The following is a 25,217-nucleotide window of genomic DNA, read 5'->3' as shown; positions in this document are numbered from 1 at the left end:
ATTTGTAGTTTAGAAAATTATATGGTGAATGTCTACATTTACATATAAAGTGCTTTGGTCCAATTATTTATACTTAAATATTTGCCTCTCATTCACCCATTCACCCATACACTCACACACTGATGGCAGTGACCTACCAAGCGAGACACTGGACTGATCATCAGCATGCAAACAATTTGATCACTTACTTCTATCGCAACACTCGTGAATATTACTTTGATTGACTGTCTTGATTAATTGATTCATTATTTGGTCAATAAAGTGTCAGGAAAAAAAGCCCATCACAATTTCCCAGAGCTCAAGTTGACATATTTAAACAGTTTGTTCTGTCTGATCAGTTGGTCCAAAACAAAGACACAGGACTTCCTCTGCTATCGTAGAAGACACAATTACTGAAATGATTCAACAATTATCAAAGTTGTTGCTGATTAACTATCTGTCAGTTGATTAATTGACTAATTGTTTCAGGTCTACGGCCATCTTTCACCTAGTCATGACCACTCTACATAACTCCACTAACTGCTAAAACAGTAATATTAAACTATAATAATAATAGTAATATTAATTTTATAGAAGTACACAGTTCTTTTGTAGACATTGCACCATTACAAATGTCAGTGTAGTTCTGAATGAGATTTTCTTACTTAACATTTCTGCTCTCTGAGATGCTTGTGCCTACATATGATTTATATCTGTATTTCCAGTCGTCTTTTCTTCTGCCTCTATTTCTTGGGGGAAAAAAATCTCATGGGGAATAACTTGACATTTGAGCAGCTGTAATCTCTCTTCTTTCCACTTACCTTTAGATATCGCTCCTCTGATATTGACAAGGGACTACCACGAGTATGCTGTAATAGTAGGAGGGGACATCATCATGAACTGCAGTGTTTTTAGCTCTCCACCACCTACCATCTCTTGGTAAGTGATCAACAGGCAAATCAGGAATTAATCTTGGTGACATCCTTCAGTGCGGAGCTTCACATAAAAAGAACTTGACACCTTTATTTGATGTGATATGTTCTCTTCTCATAACTATGGTTTTATCCATGCGCTCACATCACTGCATCAGTGTGTAAGGTGTGCAGATTGTGTGCAGTGTGTAGATGTCTGTGCTGTAGCCCAAAGAATGAACCAGAGCACACAGAGTATCACCGCAGTGAGTCATGCTATGAATTCCACACTGCTGCAGGTGTCTGCATGAAATAGTCTGATGTTGACACTTATGTCTGTTTAATGAGATAATCCTCCTTCCGCTCCTTGAAACTGGTCTAATTAAATCCTGTTAACTACCACTGTGTCTCTGCTACAGTTCCACAAAGGGGAAACAGGATCTCAGACAGTCCATGACAAAACACATTTGACCTTACAAAAACCCACACAACATGAGGATAGCTCTTCTGATTCTATTAGACGATGCTCCACTTCAATCTCATCAACAAGCCTGACAATGTTTTGCTTTAATTTAGATTAGGATTCAACCCAAACCTGCTTGAGAAGCTTTGTTGTACAGTTCTTTTAAAAGATGAGTGTGCAGTCAACTGAAATTCAAAGGAAGAAAATAAATGATACATTAAATTATATATGACATACTGAAGATCATTCAGGGTGCGGAAGAGAAATAGCTGAAAATGACAGTGAAAATTAAATAGGCATTTTTAACTTGGCTCAAAGGTGTGAAAACTTTTCTGCTCTAGGGCCAAAGATGATACACCAGAAACTATCAGGGGAGAGCGATTTATTTCTCTCCAGAATGGATCGTTGCAAATCATCAGTGCAGAAAAAGACGACAGTGGGAAATATGTGTGTGCTGCCTTTAACACGGAGGGGGATTCAGCTGTCACTGCTGTGCTGGATGTGAAAGGTATCTCAGCAAAATGATTATTGCTTTCTTTGAGCAAGTGTAGTACTAGTCCCTGCATGCGATCATTCATTAAATGGCCAATTCACCCAAATGATGAACAGTTTCAAATATTTCAAGCTGTGTGGATAAGCAGGTGAACTGACCCTTCAACATGAAAGTCAATAAAATTGGCCCAGTACTTTTAGAACTGAGACATCGGATTTTGCAGGTCATTTGTTCAATAGAAGACTTTGGCTTATTATTGAAAATCACACAACAAAAACTGTGTAAACCGACAGGTTTAAGATACTGACGGCAGAAGGCTTTTTATTTTTCCACATGCTCTGCTTTGATTGATCAAGTGGGTAAAACTAGGTGGTATGTCTGTGTTAGGTTCTTTGAAATATTGCTGTGCTGAAAAGCCAATAAATATCTTCACATCTCTACTTTGAATTCATCTTTCATTGATGTTGTAAATAGATGCAGCATAAATAATAATATGATGGAACATATTTATAAATATGTTTTTCATTTTTACCAGTTACCAAGAAAATTTATCGAGAAATATCAAGACATTTCCATTTTGGTTACTCATTTCACTCATCAATGAGGCAGTTACTGTGAGAAAGACTCATTTACATGCAGGAGTTAGGCTACAGCCTAACAAGACAAACATCATTATCCTGTCTGTTTAATTGTGTTTTATCTTTAGACCCTACGAAAATAGTGGATCCACCTCAGGATGTGCAGATCATCAGTGGGACCACAGCCCAGTTGATGTGCCAGGCAGAACTTGATAAAAGCCTGTGGAGCACCTTTGAGGTGATATGGAAAAAGGATGGGGAGGAGATCCCACTTTCCTTTGAGGAAAATTCCAGGTAGGTGGTGGCGTTTGATTAGTGTTTCCATTGGTTTTCAGGTGTGTTTGTGTTCGCAATGGCTTTGTTCAGTGTCTTTTCCTGCATGCTAATGCTAAGCAAGAAAAAAAGTCCCAAAGGAGTTTCTTATCTTGATAAGTACAGACGGACTTGGAAGGTCAGATGGAAGGGATGTTGTCTATAGATTTCTATTGTCTGGTTGATGGATTGATTGGTTAACTATGCCAAGGACGTTATATTTTTTTTGGTCTGTATTACCTAGTTAATTAGCAGAATATCAAATCATATGCATGCAATCAATGCATATCTGGTAATTTAGGATTTTTTTTTTTATGATTTCGTAAGTCAGCGATATTACATTTCTGCTTTGCACTTAATTGAATGACACCATGAATCATAAACCTCGATTGTCTATAACTATGTGCATTTTGATACAGCTCCACAGATAAGGATACAGATCTGTTTTTAAATCCCTGGTGCGAGTATATGCTCACTGAATGATTCATTCATCCATTAAGAATAACTGTTATAATCATATATTATTATTTATGTCTGTCTTTTCTCATGGAAGCACTCATAAGTTCAGATACTTTGTGGACGACGGCATGCTGCAGATCATGAATGTGAACCTGAGTGATCAAGGAACATACACATGCATTGCTAGAACCAGTCTAGATGAAGACAGTGCCACTGCACTACTCACAGTACTGGGTAAGATCATTTGTGAATGATATATAGATCATTCATTACGTATTTATTACACATTTTTGGAAGTAATTTATTACATTTTAATCTAATGTTGCTGCTTGTATTTTGTGTTGCAGATGTTCCTGATGCACCAATGAGTTTAAAGCTGTCTGAACTTAAGAGTCCAAGGAATGTCTCCCTGTCTTGGGTACCCGGGAGTGATCACAACAGCTCTATAACAGGTACAGGTTCATCTGAATTCTGCATGCTCTTTAACTTTTAACTTTTTTTTTTTTTTTTTTTTTGGGGGGTGGGTGGTGGTGGTGGGGGGGATGCAACAGAGAAACATCATCAACAGCTACTCGTATACTGTGTGCTATTGTGACCATTGCTTGTTACTCGTCAGTTTACAGATTACACAATGATGTAATTACTGTGCAACTATGGTGCCATTACAAAATAATTAGTGTAGTACAGCGTGGAAGCAGAAGAACAAAACTGCCTCTGAGTATTTTCATTTATGAGGTAATCTTATAAGGTATGAGTCGGTGCCAACTATAAGCCTCTTTAAGATACAACCCTGCTGAGAGAACAGAAGATTCCAACTTTATTGTCCAACCAGAGATGGCAACTTTTCTTCAAAAGATAACATATTAGACTATAGATGATAGCACATACACAAACACACCTTTAGCCCAGGCACACGGATGCAGTTTCAGCTGATTTTGCTCAGTGACTGCTGTGTGGATAATAGATCTCCTCACAGCAACATGTACCACCTGAAGTCTGCTGACTGCTGTTAAAAACTGGATTAGAATTGCTCTTTGATGCAAGTTCTAATTGAGCTAAATATCATGTCTCGTCTGTTGTGAAAAGGGGCTGTTAACAGATTCTGCTGCTGTGATCACTGCTGAGTGCTTTTTTAAAAAGCGATGGCTGCAAATAGCCTTAAAGCGCTGAGGATCCTGGCAGGGAAGCTTGTCTCTCGTTTACGCTTCAATAAGGGAGTCATTTATTTTTGGAACTTAGTGATGATAACAATTTATATCAGTTGATAATTGTGTCCTCTTTTAGGCTTGTAATGTTTTTTAGCTTTGATATGTGTCATCTATGATCAGAAATGAGAACAGATATGCCTGAAGAGCCTTTATGAGTCTGAAATGTGGATTAATTTTAATTTATTTGCTTAATTAAACATCTTGGAGCAAGAGACATTAGTCGTGAGGCCAGTTATTAGCGATATCTGTGGATCACACAGTTTGCATGAATGAAGCTATTGTGGGTTTTGTTTTAAATTCTTTATAATAATAATACTACTAAAATGTTACATTTGCAGAACATTTCAGAAGGTAAATAGACTGCACTATTGCAAGATAGGTATTGACGTTTTGAGAAATTCACCTTTTACATGAGATCATCTCATCTTTTACAAGGTCAGCACTTCTGTGATGTGCATTAAGCGCAGAGATCAAGTCAGAAGGCGATTAACATGAAGACTGGAAGCAGGGGAAACAGCTAGTCTGTCACTAATTAACCTGTAATATCCCTTTTTTTTTTTTATTTGTACATTAACCGAAAATAACTATTTGTTTGTTGGGATGTTACACCATCCTTACTAAGCTAAGATAATTGCGTCCTGACTCCAACTTCATACTGGACTCACACATGTGACAGTGGTATTGATCTTCTCCTCTTCTTATCATATTTATTAAAATGTTTTCTATTATTGGTCTCGTGAAAGTATTAAACCTGTACTGTAGGTAATGGATGAATGACTGTAAGTGAAACAAACAGAATGAGTCTGATGCATGCTTTTGATGACTGAATGTGTTATGTCTCCTGTCTCCTGCTTGAGCACAGAATTTGTAGTGGAGTATGAGGAGAGCCAATGGGATCCTGGCAGGTGGAAGGAGCTACAGAAAGTCCCCGGTAACCAGGCAACAGCTGAGCTGGTACTACACGGACACCTTAACTACCAGTTCAGAGTGTATGCTGTTAATGCCGTTGGGCCTGGACCCCCTAGTGAGCCCACTGAGAGATACAAAACACCCCCTGCTGGTAAGACTCGCTCCCTTTAATTAACATTTTCTGCTGTGGTTATCTGTCGATTGTGAAAGCATGCAAATTTGTAGCGTTTCTTTTGAAACGTGCAGAGACTTGCCATATGGAAAGGCCGGCCTTTGGCCACAGGACTTTGTAGCAGTAGGGGGTGTAGATATTTCTGGGTGTTAGAAGCCCTTAAAGTCCTAAAGTATCCATTCCAGCACATGTTACTACTTAACCTTTGCTCTCATATATGTTTATCATGAAAACTGGATACTTCTACTACCAAAGAGACTCTTTGAGCTGAATAGCATGGCTAGATATTTGCATTTTAGCTGTAAAGGACTACAATCAAAACAGGAAGATTAGCACAAGATATTTTTGCATTTGTAATAATATGATTATACAACTAAACAAATCTCTCCAAAGCACCTGATAGGAACCCAGAGAACATCAAAATTCAAGGCCATCTTCCTCATCAAATGGACATTAGCTGGGAGGTAAGAGAAATATTTTATAAAAAAAAATACCCTCATCTTTAAGACTGTTCACTAGTAACCATTATAGTATGAAATCATTTTAATGATTGCTAAGTCATCCGTACATTGTCCTGTTGTAGCCGCTGTTGCCTATGGAGCATAATGGCCCAGGCCTTGAGTACAAGGTGAGCTACCGGAAACTGGGGGTGGAAGATCCGTGGAAGGATCACCTGGTTAAAAGACACTCCTTTGTAGTGAAAAACACGGGCACGTTTGTCCCCTACGAGATCAAAATTCAGAGCAGGAACAGCCACGGATGGGGACCAGAACCTAAAGTTTTTACTGGTTACTCTGGAGAAGATGGTGAGTTGAAGACTTAATACTTCCTCTACCGTATGCATTCATGTTATTGGTATATTTCATTTAGAATTTCAGTATAAGATATGTTTATAAGCAATAAGCAAAGTCTCATCAGTTCATTAAAACATGCACTCAAGCTGAACTAGCACATGTAGCTGCTGCTTTGCTTGTGACTTACTGTGAACTTCTTGTTACCGTACCCCTCCCTGTCTCCAGTTGTCTTGTGGCATTGTCTGCGGGAAAATGTGTCAGGTTAAGTTCTTTCCTTTTTTTTTTTCCTTTTGACCGTGGTTTTAACCCTGTGCAGGTGTGCAGTAGTGACTTTCCCTCCCCTCTGAGAAAGAAAAAAGAAAAACCCCTTTTCAAATCCAGCAGGTGGCAGGTAACCTTTGTAGAGCAGAGGGATGTCAAATTTCCACTTCTGTCTCAGAAGCTGTCGGAGATTTGACAGATCACGACACACTTTGCACTGTAGGCCTACTCAGGCATAATGGCTGCTTCCCTCTCTAGTGTCCGCTGTGCTTCTGTTCCTCTGCCAGATCAGTAACATGTAGAGAGGAAAATATTTAGTGATTTCATTTTTCATGTTTGGTTTTGAATTTCTTCCTGCTGAAAGAGAAAAAAACAGCTTTGAACGACTGAGCTGCTTTATGTGGTGTCCAGCTGAGTATGTATTTGTGCACTTTCATGCTGATCTGCTAGCACTGGTGTTTATTTACCACCTTAAACAGCCACACATCACTCCTACAGAACCCTAAACCAAAAGAATACCATCTTCTGACTTTAAAGTAACAGCTCAGACCATCTAAATAGGCTGTTTCTGCCAAAAGGGTTTTTATCGTTTTACTTACTATACAGTATCTGCGAGTATTTTTCAGTTCATTTTTCTTTCTTCATACATGTTTTATGGTAGTGTTAAAAAGTCTCCGCAAAGATGACCGATGGTTTGCAGCTGCTCCTGACCTTTCACCATGTGTTCTTCAGTTCCTACCGCAGCACCACAGGATGTAGCGGTGGAGGTGATCAACACCACTGTTCTGAGAGTTAGCTGGACCCCGGTTCCCACTTCCACACTGAGAGGTCATCTAGGGGGCTACAATGTAAGTTTTCAGAGTCCTGAAGCAGGATTTTTTTTTCAGGCTATGCTGTATGACTGAAGGCAGCACAGGAACTCTCAACAACAGCATTTTACAATACAGTAATTGCTTGGTGTTTCCGTGAGATAGGTACATGAGGCAATTACAGTTAATATCCTCAAATAATGTTATAGGGTAACATGTGCGGCGACTACCAAATAATTGATTGACCTGGTAATTGTGTAGGTCTAATTACAGGAACAAAGGTTACCTGCCATTAGTTACTCGATACAGCTGGTGCAAAACGATAATGAGCTACAGCGGACACTGTTGTGTAAAAAGTAGAATAGTTAACTTTCACTTATTAAAGTATCTGTAATTAAAAGGCAAAAAGGCAAATGAGTGTAAATTAAGTGCAGAGTCCTATGACTTAATATGTCTTGTATAATATACCTTTATGAAGTTATTACTGTAATCTAAAATGAAGTTTTATCGATGTGGTTTTTAAGTAATGTCCATTGCCTTCATATTTTTGGAAGGTCAGCAGGCTAGAGAGAGCTGCTGGCTAATAGCACTAGCTTTGATTTGGAAAGTTACTGTAACTTGGAAGGTCAAAATCCTTTACCTGTTTTACCAAGTGCAATTACATCTTTATTCTAGGTTTTTTTTTTTTTTTTTCTAGGTGTCATTATATTCTCTTACCCCTTTTCACTCACATGTCTGCAGTGAGTCATGACCAAAGTCACATCCTCAGGAAAGAGACACCAATTTCTTTGCTTTTTCTGTTATAAGTGCCCTTTTCTACCAGAACTGTAAGTGCAAACAAACATTTATATGGGGCAGAATAGAGTATTCAAATACTCTCAAGCTCCATTGATCATTGAGGCTACCTGAGTTTCCATAGTAGTCTGGCTATAAAGCTATATAGGAACAGAACTTTATGAGTGATGTGTTGCTGCTTGTAAAGCATAAAGCTCACAGTTTTCTGTGTTCTTAACTTGTATGTCTTTTAAATTTGACACATTTATTCTAGCAATGAGCATTCATTATAGTATGGAGTCCATGGAGAAGGATTATTCCCTAAAATTGTAATGATTTAAGATTTTGCGAGGATGTCACAGGCAGAAGTATTTTTTTTTATAATCTGGCCACCAAGGAGAAATGATGAGCAGTACAAAGCCAGCATGTGAATCAGAGAAGTGCCACACCAAGTTGTGAAGATGTGTTGCGCAGCAGGACCTGTCTAACCCAGATGTCACATGTCCATATCTTACTAATGTTACGTGTGTCTTGCCTTTTGCTCCTCTTCACTCATACTTGTCTGGAACTGGATTTGTGTAGTCTCATCTAATGTATGCCTCTCCCTACATTATTATCTATAAATGGCTCCATCTGGGCACTATCTGTCATAATAGAAGCTAAACACTGAACTATTGTCTAACAATGTGAGGTCGTTATGACCTGAACTCTCGGAATGTGAGTGAGGTCTACAAAATGGAAAAAGAAGCTGGAAGGAAGAGCAGTCCTCCTTTCTCCCTCCTCTCTGTGGTCTGTTCAGACTCGTTCCTCAACATCTTCCCTTTACTTCCCTCTAACAGGTTCAGTGGTTGAGGAAGCGGAGTCTGCTGAATCCCAACAAGATTTTAGATGATCGCCAGTCCCTGTCCTTCCCTGGGAGGAGGAGTCATGCCATTGTACCAGGCCTCGCGCCTTTCTCCGAGTACAGACTCAATGTCAGCGTGTTTAACAAGAAGGGCAATGGGCCCAACAGCGACCCAGTCACTTTCAACACTCCAGAGGGAGGTGAGATGTTGAGATCAACACATAGCATACGGCACACAACATATGGGTGCTCCTCACACACTTATGAATACTTGGGCAAAGTACACACAGACTAAAAAACACGCTCAAACTTGCAGAGGGTAGAGAGTATTTTTTCCATATGTCTCAGATCATGTCTGGAGGGATCTTTAAATAAAGTAGCCATTAAAAAGGTTAAGAGAGCTTTCCAAATAAAGTGCACAGAAAAAATATCAAGCATGAGAAGATACTTGAAACTTATTTGTACATGACTGACAGCATCCTAAAATGTTTTTACCACCACACCATTTTTAACCACCTCCAAATAACAAACAAGCTGCTAGAGAAACATGTCTGTACAGTAGAGTCATTAACATCACTGTCATTTTCATAGTTCCTGAACAAGTGCCTGTCCTGACCGCCTCCAATGCCCAGAAAGACTCCATTTTGCTGGTATGGGGACCACCCCTGGAGCCAAACGGCATCCTGACTGGTTATCTCCTGCAGTACCACCTCAGTATGTACACACAATGTTTGTTTGACTAAGTACTCTCTCACACACACAGTAAAGACCTTTGGCCTTGCAAGGTTTTTCAGTAATAAGATTTCACCGTGATCCGAGCTCAGTGCTTTCTCTGTGGCGTGAGGCGTTGTAGGCGACGTGTAAGCAGGAGTGTAGGTGTACCATTGTACAGTGGTGGGAAGTGAGGAAAAGATCGGTCAGAGGAAGGGAAGGAAGGTGTGTGTGGGTGGGGAGGGTTGGGGTGGGATGGGCGTGGAGGGGGTGGGGGGGGGTGGGGGTTCATCTGGGATACTAAAGTTTACCTTTGAGCATGCAGGAGTTTTGATTCCCATTTGAAAAACCTGAAAACATGTTGCATACCGTTATTCCCTGTCCTCTCCCCTCTTGTGTTATCGTACCAGACGCTAGGTGGCAGTGTTTAACACTGAACACTCCACAATGGCTGTGCAGGTTACTTTAGATTTTGGCTTGACAGTTTCCTCAGTGTTTCTTATCTGGTATTTTCCTGGACTGCAGGCTCCCTTCCTAAAAGGATCATTTAAGTCAGTGCTGTTTGTGCCTCTTCTTCAAATTTCTTTGGCATTTATCACTCAGGAGCATTTCCTCAAGGAAAAAAAAAACACCTTGAGTACAGTTAGGATGGATAAATGAGTAAAGTGCTTTCATAACACTCTCCCTGTTTTCAAAGCCTACACTCCTATTGGCTGACATTTCTGAAGTCTTTTGTGTAAAATGTGAAGGCAGAGACAGCCCTTTGCCGCCTCCACCAACACCCTCAGAGTCTGACCAGCTCGTCAATACACTCTGTCCCCCTCTCCTTTCTGCTTTTTTTTTTCCCATATCCAGTGTCAGACCTTACAAAGATATTCCCACACAATGTTCTCTATGAGCGTTGGAGGTTTTTTCAGTTGAACTGATTCACCATGTAACACGTGAACATATTTCAAATTTAGTTTTCTGTTAATTCCATGAATAAAATATCACATGCCGTGCCATATGTACACATCCACTTGGGTCATGGAATTGCTGTGTGAAGTAGTCAATGAGTAACCTGACGGTGTTCACAAACACATGAAATATCCAGTGTTCTCGGCTGCAAACAAACATCAGGTGTTCGAAGTGGTACAACAGGCTTGGCACATATTCTTGGCACAGCAATGACATCAACGAAGGGGGTTTCAGGAGAAGTGTGTTGCTTTCAACAGTCTGCACACATACTGTACTTTGATCTATAATGCATGTTTGCTGATACGTTATGCTGCTTGTGATTGCTACTCTTCTGATTTCCTTTTACTGCTTCCACCGTTTTTTTCTTTCTTTTGCCTCTGTCTTCCTTCTGCTTTTCCACCTGTTCTCATATTTTTTTTCTTTTTTTTTTTTACATTGTTGGTTTTTCAGCTTTTCCTTCATTCAGTCTCCTCCATTTCCTCCTACTCCTGCTTTTCATTTTGCTTCTCTCCTATTCCTTCTCTTTTCATCCATTGCCACTTGTTTACACCCCCCCCTCCCTCCTCTTGAGCTCTCTATCTGCTCCTTTCATCTTCTCTCGCCTTTCTTCATAATGTATTCCTCCTCAGCTCACCTGTCAGGACATGTATCTGCTACATTCACTTTCTGCATGAACTAGCATGACATCTCCTCATCTTCCCCCTCCCTCCACCATTGACCCTCATTATAGTTGTGTTCCTTTAACATACAACATGAGCCAAACAGTGATGACTTTTTCTGCGTCTATCCATCGTAGGCTCACTCACGCCACCTGAACTGACCTGACATCTTTCTCCTTCGTCTATAGTTAATGAGACCACACTTGAGGTGGTTGACTCCCAGGAGATGAACATCATTGGGGCTGACACAACTCAGTGGCAGCTTCAGGGCTTAGAGGAGGGCAGCCTCTACCGCTTCCACCTCAGTGCCTGCACTCGAGCAGGTTGTGGACCTGCGCAGGCCCAGGAGAGCAACACCGTCACTGCAGAATGTGAGTAGATGAAATCAGTGTACCTGTGGTGGTAGTGTAACTAATAAGATTTGTGCTGCTTTTAGCATGAGAGCCCTCTAGTATTAAAAGCGTAATGTGCTATAGACGTGGTAGTTGCAATGTAATAGCTCGCACCTCAAAAAGCGGAGATATTTATTCCAATAATTTACTGCACTGTGCCCCAAATGAAACCACTTTTTTATAGCTACAGGGAGAACCTATCAACTTTGAAAACATTTTGTGAAGTCTAAAAAAAAAAATTACCCCTGATGATGTCATGAGGGTTATCTTGGCCTGGCTTTGGCTTTTTATGTAAAGCTTGTGCTGAAAACTTGATGGAGTCTGAAAAAAGTGGGTGTTTACAAGGCATGGATGATCTAATCCAAAGACTCCACTGAGCTGAGGGAATTGTAGGATCCAGTGTTTTTGGAGCTCAGCCCACACTGAATAGAAGTCAGGACATTTTATCATCAGTTCTCTGTTACATTTCCCGGCCTCTCTGTGTTTTCACTTGTCTTGAAATGAAAAGAAACTTTATTACAATTGTGTCCTTCACTCAAATAAAGCTTGAAGCGATTTAAAATGAGGAGAGAGAGTAAGAATAGAAACAAGAAAAAGGTTGAGCAATAACAAGTTCAAAATGACATGGGAAATGTAACTCAGCATGCTGTACTAGTTATATAATGAGATACTAATAAAGGAAGGAGCTGACAGAAACAGGTAAACATGTAAAGATGCTCAGTGAGGTCATATAGAAAACGGTGCATCTCCGGTTTACATATGATCGTGCTTGTGAAGGTCTAAGAAACCTGCAGCAGAGGATCCAAGTGAACCTGAAGACATGTACAGTAAAACAAAAAGGCAGTCTGCAGTTAAGATCAGTCCTTAGGTCTGTTTAGAGCTTCATAAAAAAAGCAAAAGGACTTTTTGAAAATTTCTAAAGGCTACAGGGAGACAGTTTAGCTCATCTAAAACGGGAGTGGTGTCTTCGTCTTTATAGTTTTGTTTTGAAGTCTGGCAACAGAATTATGAGTAATTTTTATCCTCTAAATACCCTTTTAAAGAAGACCAGTGAGAAGTTATAATAGTCTTTTTGAGATGAAAGCATGAATTGGCTTTGTGGCATCGTGTTAGCTTAGCAGCCGATGTACTCTGACAGTATTTCTCACATTGTCTGAGATGTTGGCCTATACAAAAACTTCATTAGATGAAAGACTGCTATTTTGGTCACTCTGCTGATGTGCGATTTAAAGCTTAACTCAGATTCAAACACACAGGCTTAAAGTATAACTTCTGATTTGATCTGGGGAAGCAGAGAACCAAGATTTTTTGATAGTGCATCTCTTTGGCCTTGAGGCCTTGTAGTTTTTTTTTCTGTGAGATGTAGAAAGGTGTTATTTTTCTAGTTTTTTAAGGCAAGAAGATGGATAAGCTTCAGGCAGTTTGTTTATTTGGCTCTACATACATGTATAATTATGTGTCATCAATATAGTGTCTTAGACATTATACACTCTTCATAAATCACCTTAAGGAAGCATGTGAAGTGAGAATATGACGCGTGAGAGCAAAGCCTCTGCTGTTGCATCTCTGATGATATCCTCAACTGTGATTTCTCTGATGTTTGTAGTTCAAAATTTGTATAAAAAGTTCACAATAACCATCAGAAACAGTATTTTGATTTTAACCAAGTATATTCCAATAGGTTAATCAGTCAGAAACGTCAGCGATAACATTATTGTTTATGCAAATGTTCAGGTTCACATTCATGCTATGATAACTGTACGTCCATGTGCGTCTAGATCAACATCAGTACAGGTAGCTTGATTTGAAATAGCCATAGCAATCCCAGCTCCTCTCTCCCATCATGGCTAACCGAATGGTAAAAAGTTGTAGTTTACTCCATCAGCTATGTTTTCAATTTTGAGACTCCACATGCAAATCTTTCTTAATTATGATATTAATTGATTAAAGCGAATATGTGTTTTCGTTATCACAGCATCATTTAAGCTTCATTCTATTGGGATATTTTTTATTTATTCATTTTATTGTTTTGTTTTTGTTGGAAAAGATGAGACAGTGCTGGTCAGAAATGGTGCAGTCTATGTGCCTATGCATTCTACCACTAGGAGATGCCAAAGTCAAAAATATGTATATCTTACACACACAGTGGCTTTAATCGGATTCAGTGGTTTACTAATATGACAGTTTTACCTGCCACAATTTAATTTCAGTGAGTGCTAGAATTTCATGACAGTTCAAAGTTCCCGAAAGACTCTACCTCCACTCCATTCGAAAAAGATGTTTCTCCACCATCTCTGAATGTTTTAATAAAAATGATTCCTTCCTCTCTGGCTTTTATTTCCTTTGAGAGGCCGTGCGTCTTGTAGGTGGATGTCCGGCCTGAGAGCCATTAGACACATTATTTGTAAATATGGTTGAGTAGAGACTCGGTGGGGAGATAAAATGGTTGCATTTCGGAGCGCTGTCCTCTGGGCATGTTAGTCACAATGCAGCAGAGTAGATTTATGGATGCCAATAGTACAGAGTAGGGGCATCATGAATTTAGAGACACTAATGGCGGGGGATGGAGTGACAGTGAAAAAAAAAGAAAAAGAATGCATGTGAGTTAGTAAGCCCAGGCTCTGAACTGTTCCTTTTAAATGTCACCTTGGTGACTGCATGAGCTTTTAATGCTTATCACCGTTTAGTTGGGATAAACAGTTGTCTAGCTTTAAAAAAAAAAACAAAACAAGGTAAAAACAGAAGGATATAGCCTACCTAACTTAAAAAACAGCAGATGTGTGTGTGTGTCTGTGTGTGTGTGTGTGTGTGTGTGATTGTGTGTGTGTGTGCATGTCCATGTATGTTTGTTTGAAAGGCTTGTAATGCAAAGAGAGTGGCTGAAGTAAGAAATATAAATAAAGCAGAGAACACAGAAAGACGGGGTGAAACATCTGTAAGAATGAGGAACAGGAAAAAGCGGGAGAGAACAGCTAACAGCCATTGCAGATGAGTTTGGCAGACAGAGAAAAATATCTGTTTTCTCCATCAAGTCTCATGAGATAACAAAGCAGCAGAGATAAATCGGGTTACAAACTCGACAAAAAACACAGAGGAGCAGATACCTCTAAAGCCACACAAAAATAACCAGCTCCTCCCGAGATTAAATTATTTGCTTCCTGGCACAGCATTTGAACACCGAATTTGCTAATGGCTTTAACGTCATGTTTGAAAAAGTTTAGCTAGAAACATAATAATCAAGAGCTGGCTTTACATTCGCTCTAATCAGCTCACGATTCAGCAATCAGAGCAGAACAGGCTGTTTCAGTAAACAGCTATTTTTTTTCAGTGTACTGTAAGTTCAGGAAGGGGCACACAATATTCACAGTAGACAATGTGAGAGCTAATACAAAAACGTGCAACTGAAATGATGTGTGTACCACAGCGAATGAAACATTTCCACCAATGATCGCAAATCACTGCAACACTGGAAAATTACAACACAGTTCATCAGACCAAAACCAACATAATGAAAACAAACAAAAAAAAAACAAACAAGGTGACAAATGTATAAATCCAAAACCAATAATGCAATGATCTAACATTCACAAATTAAATTCAGCTTAAACAGGAACCAAACATTTTCTGTGTCGTCGTGTTAAAGTACAAATCCGCAAAAAATACATTGCATATTAATTCTTTCCCTTTTTAGTAAAGAAAATTTCCAAGTAGCACCATGATGAGAAACTGTAGCCGAACCACATGTGAATACTATTCATACGTGTGTGGTCTGACTCTTACCGTACTGTTTGGCAGTTAGCATGCAAGAAATGAAATTTTGAAATCATACAATGTGAAATATGGAAAAGATTTTGTGACTCATTTTCATTATTTCAGTTTTGAGTTGCTGCTCCATTTTTTTTTTGTGCATTGCATTGTGGGATATTATAGTTCATCAAATCATTTGTCATTAAATACACTACATATTCAATTCCTGGTTAGAATTAATAAGTAGAATGTAATGCACAGCGCTCTCTGGTGGTGCTGTACTTCACCAGTCAACAAATCAAAAACACCAGTAACAAAAAAATGTCTCATGCAGGTATCCACATGCATGTGTCTGTGAGCATGCACTGCCCATGTATTTGTATGTGGATATGCATGCATGTGTAATCACACATCCCTACAAATCTGTGTATGTGTGTGTGTGTGTGTGTGTGTGTGTGTGTGTGTGTGTGTGTGTGTGTGATTTTGTGTGTGTGTGTGTGTTTGAGTGTCTGTGTTTGAGTGTGTTTGTGCCTGTTCTATAAACCTTGAAGCCAGCTCTCCATATATTTGTAATCTTCTGCTGTATTTCAATTTCTTTTTATCCCTCCGAAGATTTGTCCCTGACTCCAGCTGTGGCCCCTGTTCAGAGCAGTATGTATCACCACCTGCAGCGGCTGCAGCTCGCTAACACTGAAGTAGTGGTGGTAGAGATATAGAAGGTTGTAGGTGTGTTGCTGTAGCTTGTAGCTGGCTATAGCCTTAGCAAACGTCTGTCCTTTATAGTTGTACAGATACAGATATGGATAACTCTTGAATACCACTTCAGGAAAGAAAATATATTTCTTTGTCAAAAGACACAATCCCTGCTACAGTTACAGTGTGTTTACTATCAGCTGCACTGTACTCGCGCCATCACTGCTAGTTTTCCTGGCTGCTCTAACAATGCTGCCTGCATGTAGTCTACAGAGCTCGCTTGCTGCACAATATAGAGCATTAGACCTGACTGGATTGTAACAGGAATCTTAACATCTGAGGCTTCTCTTTCATTTCAGGCCACAACTGCTCTCGCTCCTTTCCCAGCTCTATCCCAGACAATTCTGCTCATCATTCCTTAGGTATATAGCTCACACTCGCACATGCACAGCCAATAATAACCCTGTGATCTCATCTTGATGTACCTGAACTTTAGACTAACAATGGGATCCGAGACGTGGAGTAGTTTCAAACTGTTCCGATATCCACTCATAGTGGGGGTGTCGGGAAATGCCAGCTTTGTTTAAGAGAGAGTGAAGACTAGATGTCACTCCCGCCCACGATCTCTATATCTACCCTTTATGAGCCAAAATCCAGCTCCACTCAATTAAGTCTGTGGCCCAGCGTTGCCTTTTGAACTGTCGTCTTGAAGTGTTTCTGCTAGCTGCACTGTTCTCAAGCTGCGGGGGGATCCTATTTGCCTCTGCTAATCCTCTTTTCCTGCCTTCTTTCTCCTTTTCTCTGTGCCTGACTGTTTTCCTTTCCTCCTGATTTTCCTCCTACCATTTCTTCTCTCTTTATCAGTTCCAGCCCTGTTGAACATAAGCTCTTATGTGAGTGACACCTTTGCCAAAATCAGCTGGACTGCCAGAGAAGAGCAGCAGGACTCACAGCTTTATGTGGCTTATATGAATAACCGTAAGCTACTTTTCCTGTCCCCGCCTTCCTAAGCATTGATAGAAATTTCAAGTGCTATCATGTTTAAGTGCAACAGGGAATGTTTTCTATAAACATCTAAAAATATACTATAAGCCTAATGTCTGCATGGCAACTTCTATCACTTCCATCATATGAGATGTTTTTAAGGTTATATATAGTACAACAAAGACATTAACTTAGGAACCATTTATTAATTGGCAACAGCTCATCCTATCTTCTTCTTTTCGATAAGCATGAATGCTAATACAGACTTGCTGCTTGTGCACTTCTTGTGCTTGGTTGTGTAGGTGATGGTAACTGGCGGATTTCAGAGGCTGTAAACACTTCTCAAAGTTTCCACGTAATTGATGGGCTCAAACCAGGAATGGTGTACACTGTACGCCTCATGACCAAGAGGCTCCTCGATAATGCTAGCATTTTCGAGGACGTTATCCAGACTCAAGTCAAAGGTGAGAGTTTAGAAAGGTGTCGCAGTCAATAGAGTTTAGTGATTTTAGTTTTAACCTGCCATAAACATGTCAATGACAAAGTGATACTGACTGTGGTGAATGTCTGAGTTTATTTATTTTTCTTACATCTATGTGCATTTGTTTTGTTTCCTTCCTATCTAATATTCTTTCAGAGGAGATAAGAGTGTTATGGCTGAAGGGAATGTGAGAGAAATACAATGTGAGAACATCCTCTCAAACTTGAATCCATCATGTTTTTCATGTTTTGGTCAAAGATAAAGTTGTTTGAGGAGTGCTTGAGGGGGCTGTCATTCTCAAACAGACCAGTGTGTTAAGTCGATCTTTGAGCTCTGTGTTTCTTTTGCTGTTTTTATTCTCAGCTGTGGAAGGTCCGCAGAGTGACTTTTCCACCCGGGGATGGTTCATTGGAACCATGTGTGCTGTGGCGCTCCTCACCCTGGTTGCACTCATGGCCTGCTTTGTGAGGAGAAACAAAGGTGGCAAGTATGCAGGTACGCCGCCGCGCCAGCGTCAAGACATGTTCTCCATGGAAAAAGGTCAGTTAGTCTTTGACCAGCGTTGGGTACGCTTGTCATTTCACTTCTGGAGGTGAACCAAAATTCAGCTCATGAAATATACAGTACATGTAGAAGATATCAGTCAGATTTGGTAACATTAACTTGAATTGTCTCTGACATTTTTGAAAAGCACCATTTTTTGAGGATGATGCTTTGATTTGGCTGTTATTTGGATGTTATTTTGGTTGACCTCTTGAAGGAATGGAAATGGGCAGTGGGCCTCAACCCTGAACTCAACCCTGTTTGGAAATGCACTATGCATGAATGTTGGACACCTATGCATGCAACCCCGCCAAGCCCAGGATCATTAACCCTAAATGAACTGCCCATGGGATGCTTGCAGCTAGTGTATTTCTACTGCATGTGGAATAATTTGTGTCGTCCTGTTGTTTTACTTGGTGCCTGTGATTACATACCTTGTCGAGCGAGATGAGTGAGAATCAGCTGGCTTTGTTCCACTCCTCTCCTCCACCTCTCATCTGTGCAGACCTTCCTGCTCCTCTACCTCTGTGCCTTTGTGCTGCCTTGTATCAGGGCCAAATTCAGTTTCACAATGATACCTACCTGCAAAGTGTCTCCTCACTCGGTTTCTCCTCCACTTCTTCCTCCACTCCACTTCTTTCCCTGCAGTAGCTTTTGACGTGAAGCACTGAATATTTCATCAGCTCCTTTGGATTCCCCCCTTTGCCCATCCAGCTCGTTTCATGAAATCCCTCTTTTGTCTCTCAAAAAGCAACTGGTATTTTTAAAGCATATTTACACAAAGAGCTGATGTGCAGCACTTTGTGCAGACACACAGAGAGGCTTTCAGCGTACTGACTGGATACGAAGTTTACACAGTCATATTTAGTTGCTCTCTAAAGCTTTTCAGTTATGGCTTTTGAATTTAAACTCTTATGTACATTCAGGTCATGTAAAAGTTCAGATCATTCATTGCACCCTAGTGAGTGTAAATGTTCAGCCTTGGTTTGGTTCTAGTTTCCAAGCATCATCTGATGGAAAATCACTGAGGTGATAAAAGCTAACAAAAGGCAGATGGCACAGAATTATTTCCCTTTGGGAAATGTTAAATACAAAAACCTTTATAGTTATCTGAATTTGAAGCATTACAAATGATTTTGTTTCCCAGTACAAATAAGATGTCTTACATCTATGGATGAAAGTGCTGCTCTTTAATAATGGTGCTGAAACCCCTCCCCTGCAGTGAAAGAGAAGGAGGACCTTCACCCTGACGTGGAGTCACAAGGAATGAATGATGACACCTTCTGTGAATACAGGTGAGCTGTACTCCTACTCTGCAGGGGAAAGCTGCAGTGCAACAGTGCGCTGAGGAAGTGATATTTTTTATCTCCTTGAAGTGCATTGTGTTTTGGCAATATTAATCTAACAACCATATGTTAAATATTTTCTAGCTGAGAAGCTCATTTGTCATGTGTCACAGTAATGTTTTTTCTCTCCCATCCCAAAAGCAAACCTTGCATTCATGAGCTTTACCAGGATCAGCCTAGACGCCTGTGTTCTCGTCATTTAATGGGCTAGGTAATCACACAGAGTCGTCAAGAGTAGTGGGTGACACTCAGTTTAAGCCTTGTTCCCCCGTAGTTGGAATTGGCAGTATGTGCTTTCACTTTGTTGTTAGATTCTGATTGTGTGCATGTCTGCACTCAGCAGAGAATGTGAGTCAGCTTGTTTCAGTAGGGATCAGTTAACATATTTTGTGTGTTAGTATGTGTGTGTGCAAACTGGTAGGCTGCTTGTTTCTTGTTATGTGTGTTTTATAATCAAGTGTACATATAGTGTTTTTTCAAGTTTAAAGGGATAGTTCAGGTCATTTGACGTGGTGTTGTGTGAGGTAGTCATGCATAGTCAGTGTGTTACTGCAGTAGATTCGGATCAGCACGCAGCCAGTTAGGAGAGGCAGCAGGGAACACGGTACACTAGCAGAGCGATGTGCTGCTGTGCACGGGGCCAGAGAATAAACATAGACACCTTTAAAAGACACCTACCGAAACAATCCAATATCCGTTTGAATGTACGCATCATGTAGCTTTATCTTCCCGTCAAAACAGCACTTTCCTTTGGAACTACATTTTTTCAACCGCTGAACTACTGTATTCCTACGCACAAGTACAGGTAACGCACCGACTATGCATGACTACCTCACACGACCTCACGTCAAATAACCCGAGCTATGTCTTTAACTAAAATGGCTTTTGCTTGAAAATCAGTGTTGCTGTCTCTCTGTGTAATGTAGTTATAGCTGACTTACAGGATGCGGGTCAAAAACATACTCACACATACACCTCATATACAGACATAATCAGAATTTCAACATCCAAACCCCAACAGCTAGAAAATCCTCATATACAATAAATATAACATAATCCCTATTTTCTTAAACAAATATTGTCTTGTATTCAGTAATATTGTAACACTGCTAACCATGCACATTCATTTTAAAAGCTGAACAAAAGTGAACTTTACCTGCAAGTTTCGTGGAGCCGACTGCAGTCTTGCACCAAAACAGGAAGCTTGTTCTTCGGTGGGTCACGTAGCATTCACTGAAAGTGAATGTCAGGCAGACAACAGCTGTAAGCTCTTAGGTCTGCTTATGCAGAAGGAGGTTGTTAAAACATTAAATGTTGCTGTCTGTTGTTGCGGTGCCTCTGCTTACCTGGCAACTTGACAGATGTAGATTTACCAGTAAATACTGATTCACACTGTGAATTAGGATGTAGTCTGCAGACTACCTTCAACTTTTAATTGCAGAAGAGGAAGCTCCAGAAGCTGCAGAGGTACAGATTGATTTTAGATGTACAGTAATTGCTGGAAACAGGCAAAGACTAAGCATGGCAAATGGGTGGAAAAACTGGGCCTTTGAGCCCGAGGCGGACAGCTGTTGTGTTTTATAATAGCTGTTAAATTTCCATTGTTTGCATTGTTTAGCTGCTACAGTGACAGTTAAGGGAAATCAACTGAATCCTATTTTTCTTTACAGTGCTGAAGCAACTGTGTGACACTGGCGTGTTTGTTTATGCACACGCAACAGAAATCACCTAAAACAGCCTCTTCTGTCTGCGATGATTGTGCTCATCATCATATTATTCAGGACATGATTACTCACAATTGTCTGCTTGCTGCCAATTACGTTCCTTTGATTCTTGCCAAGACTATAATTCTATTAAAAAAGGTAAATGAACTGTCCAGTGTCAACAAATCCCGTTATAAATTGTACAACTTAAAGATATAATAAGTTTTTACTGCCCCAAAGCTCAAAATGACTGTAACTGTGTGGATGAACAGGGCCGTCAGTTGTTGCTGGACACACGTCTTGTCGGCTTGCACACTTACACTATTGTTTTCTGTCAAACCAAGTTTATTTTGGAGCCCATCAGGCGGGAGAAGCCAGATGAATATGTGTTCGTGAGTTGTGTGGCTGCAGCTATCTGTTTAGAATGCCTCTCATGTTTGGGTTCATGATGCTCTTCTGACTACTGTCCCCCCAGAGTGCCCTTAGCCTCACTATGATGTTGTTTTCCTGGCTTTGGGTTGGATTCAGGGCTCTCTTGTGCCCTTTGAATCTCTGAAGGCGGTGGACCACCCACTGGTATGCCACGTGTCTGGGGAGCTGACAAGTGGTAATTATGGTCCAGACGATTTCTCTTCGGAGACAGCCCTCTGCTGCCTTGCCCCTCTGTCCACTGCAGGAACAGCAGGTGTCATAGCCGGATCAGCGCATTTTTTTTTGTTTTTGTTTTTTTTTTCCTTCTTGTTTTTTCACCCCCCCCCGCTCATCTTAGCTCGTATCTTCTCACATTTTTATGTGCAATTCAGGAGATGGCAGCAGATGTGGGGAAGTTTTCCTCCAGACACCTTTAAGCTAAAACAAATACAACTTAAGGTGCAAAGGCAGGGTAAAACATCCATCTTGCACCTGAAGTCTAACCCTAACCCAAATCAAGTCAGCATGGGTCAATGGCAAGACAAATTTAATTACCTTTTGCCTGGTGATGTGCCTCCATCTCTCACCTATTTGTGAGGCTGAAGGAAAGCCTTTTCACAGCAACAGCTGAGACTGAGCTGGATCCCGACCAAGGTCTTGAATGAGCTGCGGCTCACAGGCACTCAGCCCCATTTTATCACTGTATTCAAAGTCACTGTGGGAGGGCTGCAGCGGCTGTGGCATTCCACTGCTCTTAGATAACAGCCACTTATCTTCAGCGCTCTGGAGTCGTCAGAGAAAGAAGGTTCGATAAGAATTGAAATGCGGACCTTATGCGGCTTGCATGGTAAACGCCATCATTAAATAGGACAGATAAGATTGGTTATTAAAAATCCCTGTGAAGGAGACCTGTTTTGTAATCCTAGCTTGAACCACATTTCTGCGCTAAAAATGCTGCTCAAAATGTCTCGCTCGTATTTGACACAGGTGTCATCTACAGCACAGCCTCAGATGGCGATATCATACACCAGCCACCTGAGCGCCGTTTCTCAACACAGGCGCTCTGTGTTATGAATACTAAGCCGGAGAGAGGTGTTACCAAACATGGATGGTTTTTTACGGGAATTAGAAAAAAGAGGTCAGCGAGGAGAAATATCCTCAGTGTTTTGAGGTGACCCCGCGTCTTGTAGTGAGACACCTGCAACTTGGCCAGCTGCCCAGCCTTAAATTGGTATCTAATCTCCTCTGCCCGCGTGTGAGCCCTCTGGGAATACCAGGAATGACAGGCTGTTTGTCTGGGATTGCATATGCCACCCCCCCCGCCCGCCTTCCTTCTCCCTTTCTCAATCTTGGCCTCCCCACCACCCCCTTGCCCCCCACCCCACCCCACCTCCACACACACACACACACACACACACACACACACACACACACACATCTCCCACGCATCTTCTTTCTCACTGCACTCTGGCAATTTCCATCGTTGGCTCTAAAGAGATTTGAAATTGCCTTTGGTCCTGCAGCCTTGGCAATTAGCAATTAGTGAAGTGATTGTAGCAAGCTCTCCCCGCCTCCCCTGTGCTGCTCGCTCGCCTGCTGTGCAGCCACTGCATCCCCCCTGCCTACTGCCCGTAGTGATGTGTTGAAACCATAGGAACTTAGTGGGAACCTGTGTGTGTGCTAGTGATGCCAAGCATTTTATAGTGTATATGTGCTGTACATGCTCTGGTGTTTTGGTATGTATGCCTGTAGCTTTTGGTTGTATGTGGAGCAGTGTGTGTGTGTGTGTGTATGTGCGTGTATGTGTGTGTGTGTGTGTGTGTGTGCGTACTTGTGTGTCAAAGACAGCCGCTTAAGGCCATGTGTGTTGCTTGCAAACATCTGCCTGATGCGCTCTACAATATGTTTGCTTATGCACTGCACCACTGACCCCGGTCATCCTTCTCTGTTGTTGTTGATGGCAGTGACAGTGATGAGAAGCCACTGAAGGGCAGTAGCCTGTGTTCCCTGAATGGCAATGGAGACAGCGTGAGCAGAGACAGTCTGGTTGACTACGCCGACGGCGGAGAGGAATTCGATGAGGACGGTTCATTTATCGGGGAATATTGTGGACGCAAGCACAGAGGTTCTGTTAGCGAGCCCAGTGGACCCAGTGCAGTCACTGCATAAAGCCAGGCTCCAGTTGAAACAGTCAACTTCCTTACTTTTTAAATTCATCTTCCGTGGCATTAAATATAGCTTGAATAGCCAAATATGGAGGAATAAAAATGACTCAAATGTGCAGAAGTTTTCTCCTGAAGACTGAAAAGGAACGAATACGCCCGGCATACACATCAATGTGAAAACCATGTGACTCTTTGTACATACTGTAAGACAATGAAGTGTATTTGTATCATGTTTTATGATTTTATTAATAATAATAAAGTGTTTTTGTACCTATCAAGCCATAATTCTCAGCGGCGTACATCGATTTTGTACTGTAACAAAAAGCAGCAGATCAAAACTTGTGTTATGATCACAAATATCTAGTCCAAAATGCTTCACTGTATATGTACTATAAATTATATGTATACATTTTTGATTTTTGTTAATATATTTGTGAAAGTTGATCATTTGTATTTTTTTAGTATTAAAATGCTCATGATGTCCTTTTATACGGTGGCCCTGAGAGCTCAACGCTCTGCAGCTTAAGGAACACACACGCAAACAGACAAATCACAAGCCAATTCATACACATGCGCTCCAAATACTCACAACACAACCAAATACACAAACACGCTGCAAGTAGCACAGACAACAATGGAAGAGTTTCAAGGGGACACTAAAGACGCACTTAGTGCTCAATCCTTTCTACTTCAAAAGTCAAACTGATGAAGATGTTTTCTGAAGTTGTTTTATGTTTTTGTCTATGTGCATGTGTTTGCTTAAGCTGCAGTGCGTTGAGCTCTCCGGGCCACTGTACCTTTGTGTCATCATATCAAGTGTTGACAGAAACGTCAGAACAACATGAACTCCAGAACAAAGTCAAGTATCTGATTTCCCCAGCACTTCCCCTGGTCGGCTGTGGGAGTTAAAGAAGGGATATTTATTAGCTGTTTAGGAAGAAGGTTAAAGTAATGTGTGTATTTTTGTGATTAGTGTAACTGTGAATACATTTATTTACAGAACTTGTTAAAAGTCTAATTGGTGATTAAAGCTCTCACCTTAGGGAGTCTCCAGTACTGAAGTGGAAGTTTTTAAACCAGAGCAAATTGTCCTACTCCCACTCTTACTTTTTTTAATCATGTGCCTTTATTCTGCATGATATCACAGAGTGAATCACTCTACATCCCTTTAAGATTATCTGGCAGCTGGGCTATTTATTATCTTGAAATTCTAAATGTCGAGTCCTTTCTTCCCATTTTATTTTTACTTGGCGCAGTGATTCATCAGTTTCTATTTGTTGCTCCGTGTCTGTCATTTAAAAAGCACCCACACTTATATGGTAAGCTCACTTTGGAGTTGAGATGACCTTCCATTGAACATGGAAAGGGAAAACATAATAAAAAAAAATTCCTTCTTTGGTCCTGAGCAATTGACGAAATTATACAGCATATTTTGTTCACAAACAAAGCACAATGTGAT

At 40.7% G+C, this 25,217-nt stretch overlaps 1 protein-coding gene across 1 annotated transcript in view; it reads left to right on the top strand.

Annotated features, from left to right (window-relative positions):
• Positions 1–24,772, top strand: part of LOC111219053 (neural cell adhesion molecule L1-like protein) — a 52,204-nt gene extending 27,432 nt beyond the window's left edge. The window contains exons 13-31 of the mRNA XM_022741632.1: positions 807–918; positions 1,695–1,861; positions 2,553–2,718; positions 3,290–3,429; positions 3,543–3,647; positions 5,266–5,463; positions 5,878–5,948; positions 6,068–6,290; positions 7,272–7,387; positions 8,962–9,166; positions 9,558–9,680; positions 11,482–11,664; positions 16,045–16,083; positions 16,485–16,547; positions 16,990–17,103; positions 17,412–17,573; positions 17,954–18,130; positions 19,356–19,428; positions 23,558–24,772. Coding sequence (XP_022597353.1) covers positions 807–918; positions 1,695–1,861; positions 2,553–2,718; positions 3,290–3,429; positions 3,543–3,647; positions 5,266–5,463; positions 5,878–5,948; positions 6,068–6,290; positions 7,272–7,387; positions 8,962–9,166; positions 9,558–9,680; positions 11,482–11,664; positions 16,045–16,083; positions 16,485–16,547; positions 16,990–17,103; positions 17,412–17,573; positions 17,954–18,130; positions 19,356–19,428; positions 23,558–23,762 — 2,642 coding nt within the window. The 3' untranslated portion in view covers positions 23,763–24,772. The remainder of the gene's footprint in view (positions 1–806; positions 919–1,694; positions 1,862–2,552; positions 2,719–3,289; positions 3,430–3,542; positions 3,648–5,265; positions 5,464–5,877; positions 5,949–6,067; positions 6,291–7,271; positions 7,388–8,961; positions 9,167–9,557; positions 9,681–11,481; positions 11,665–16,044; positions 16,084–16,484; positions 16,548–16,989; positions 17,104–17,411; positions 17,574–17,953; positions 18,131–19,355; positions 19,429–23,557) is intronic.
• The last annotated feature ends 445 nt before the right edge of the window (positions 24,773–25,217 follow it).

Source organism: Seriola dumerili, unplaced genomic scaffold, assembly GCF_002260705.1.
Source record: "Seriola dumerili isolate Sdu_G_001 unplaced genomic scaffold, Sdu_1.0 BDQW01000056.1, whole genome shotgun sequence".
Lineage (NCBI taxonomy): Eukaryota > Metazoa > Chordata > Actinopteri > Carangiformes > Carangidae > Seriola > Seriola dumerili.
Note: the sequence above shows the minus strand (reverse complement) of the source record. Positions and strands in the feature narration are given on the sequence as shown.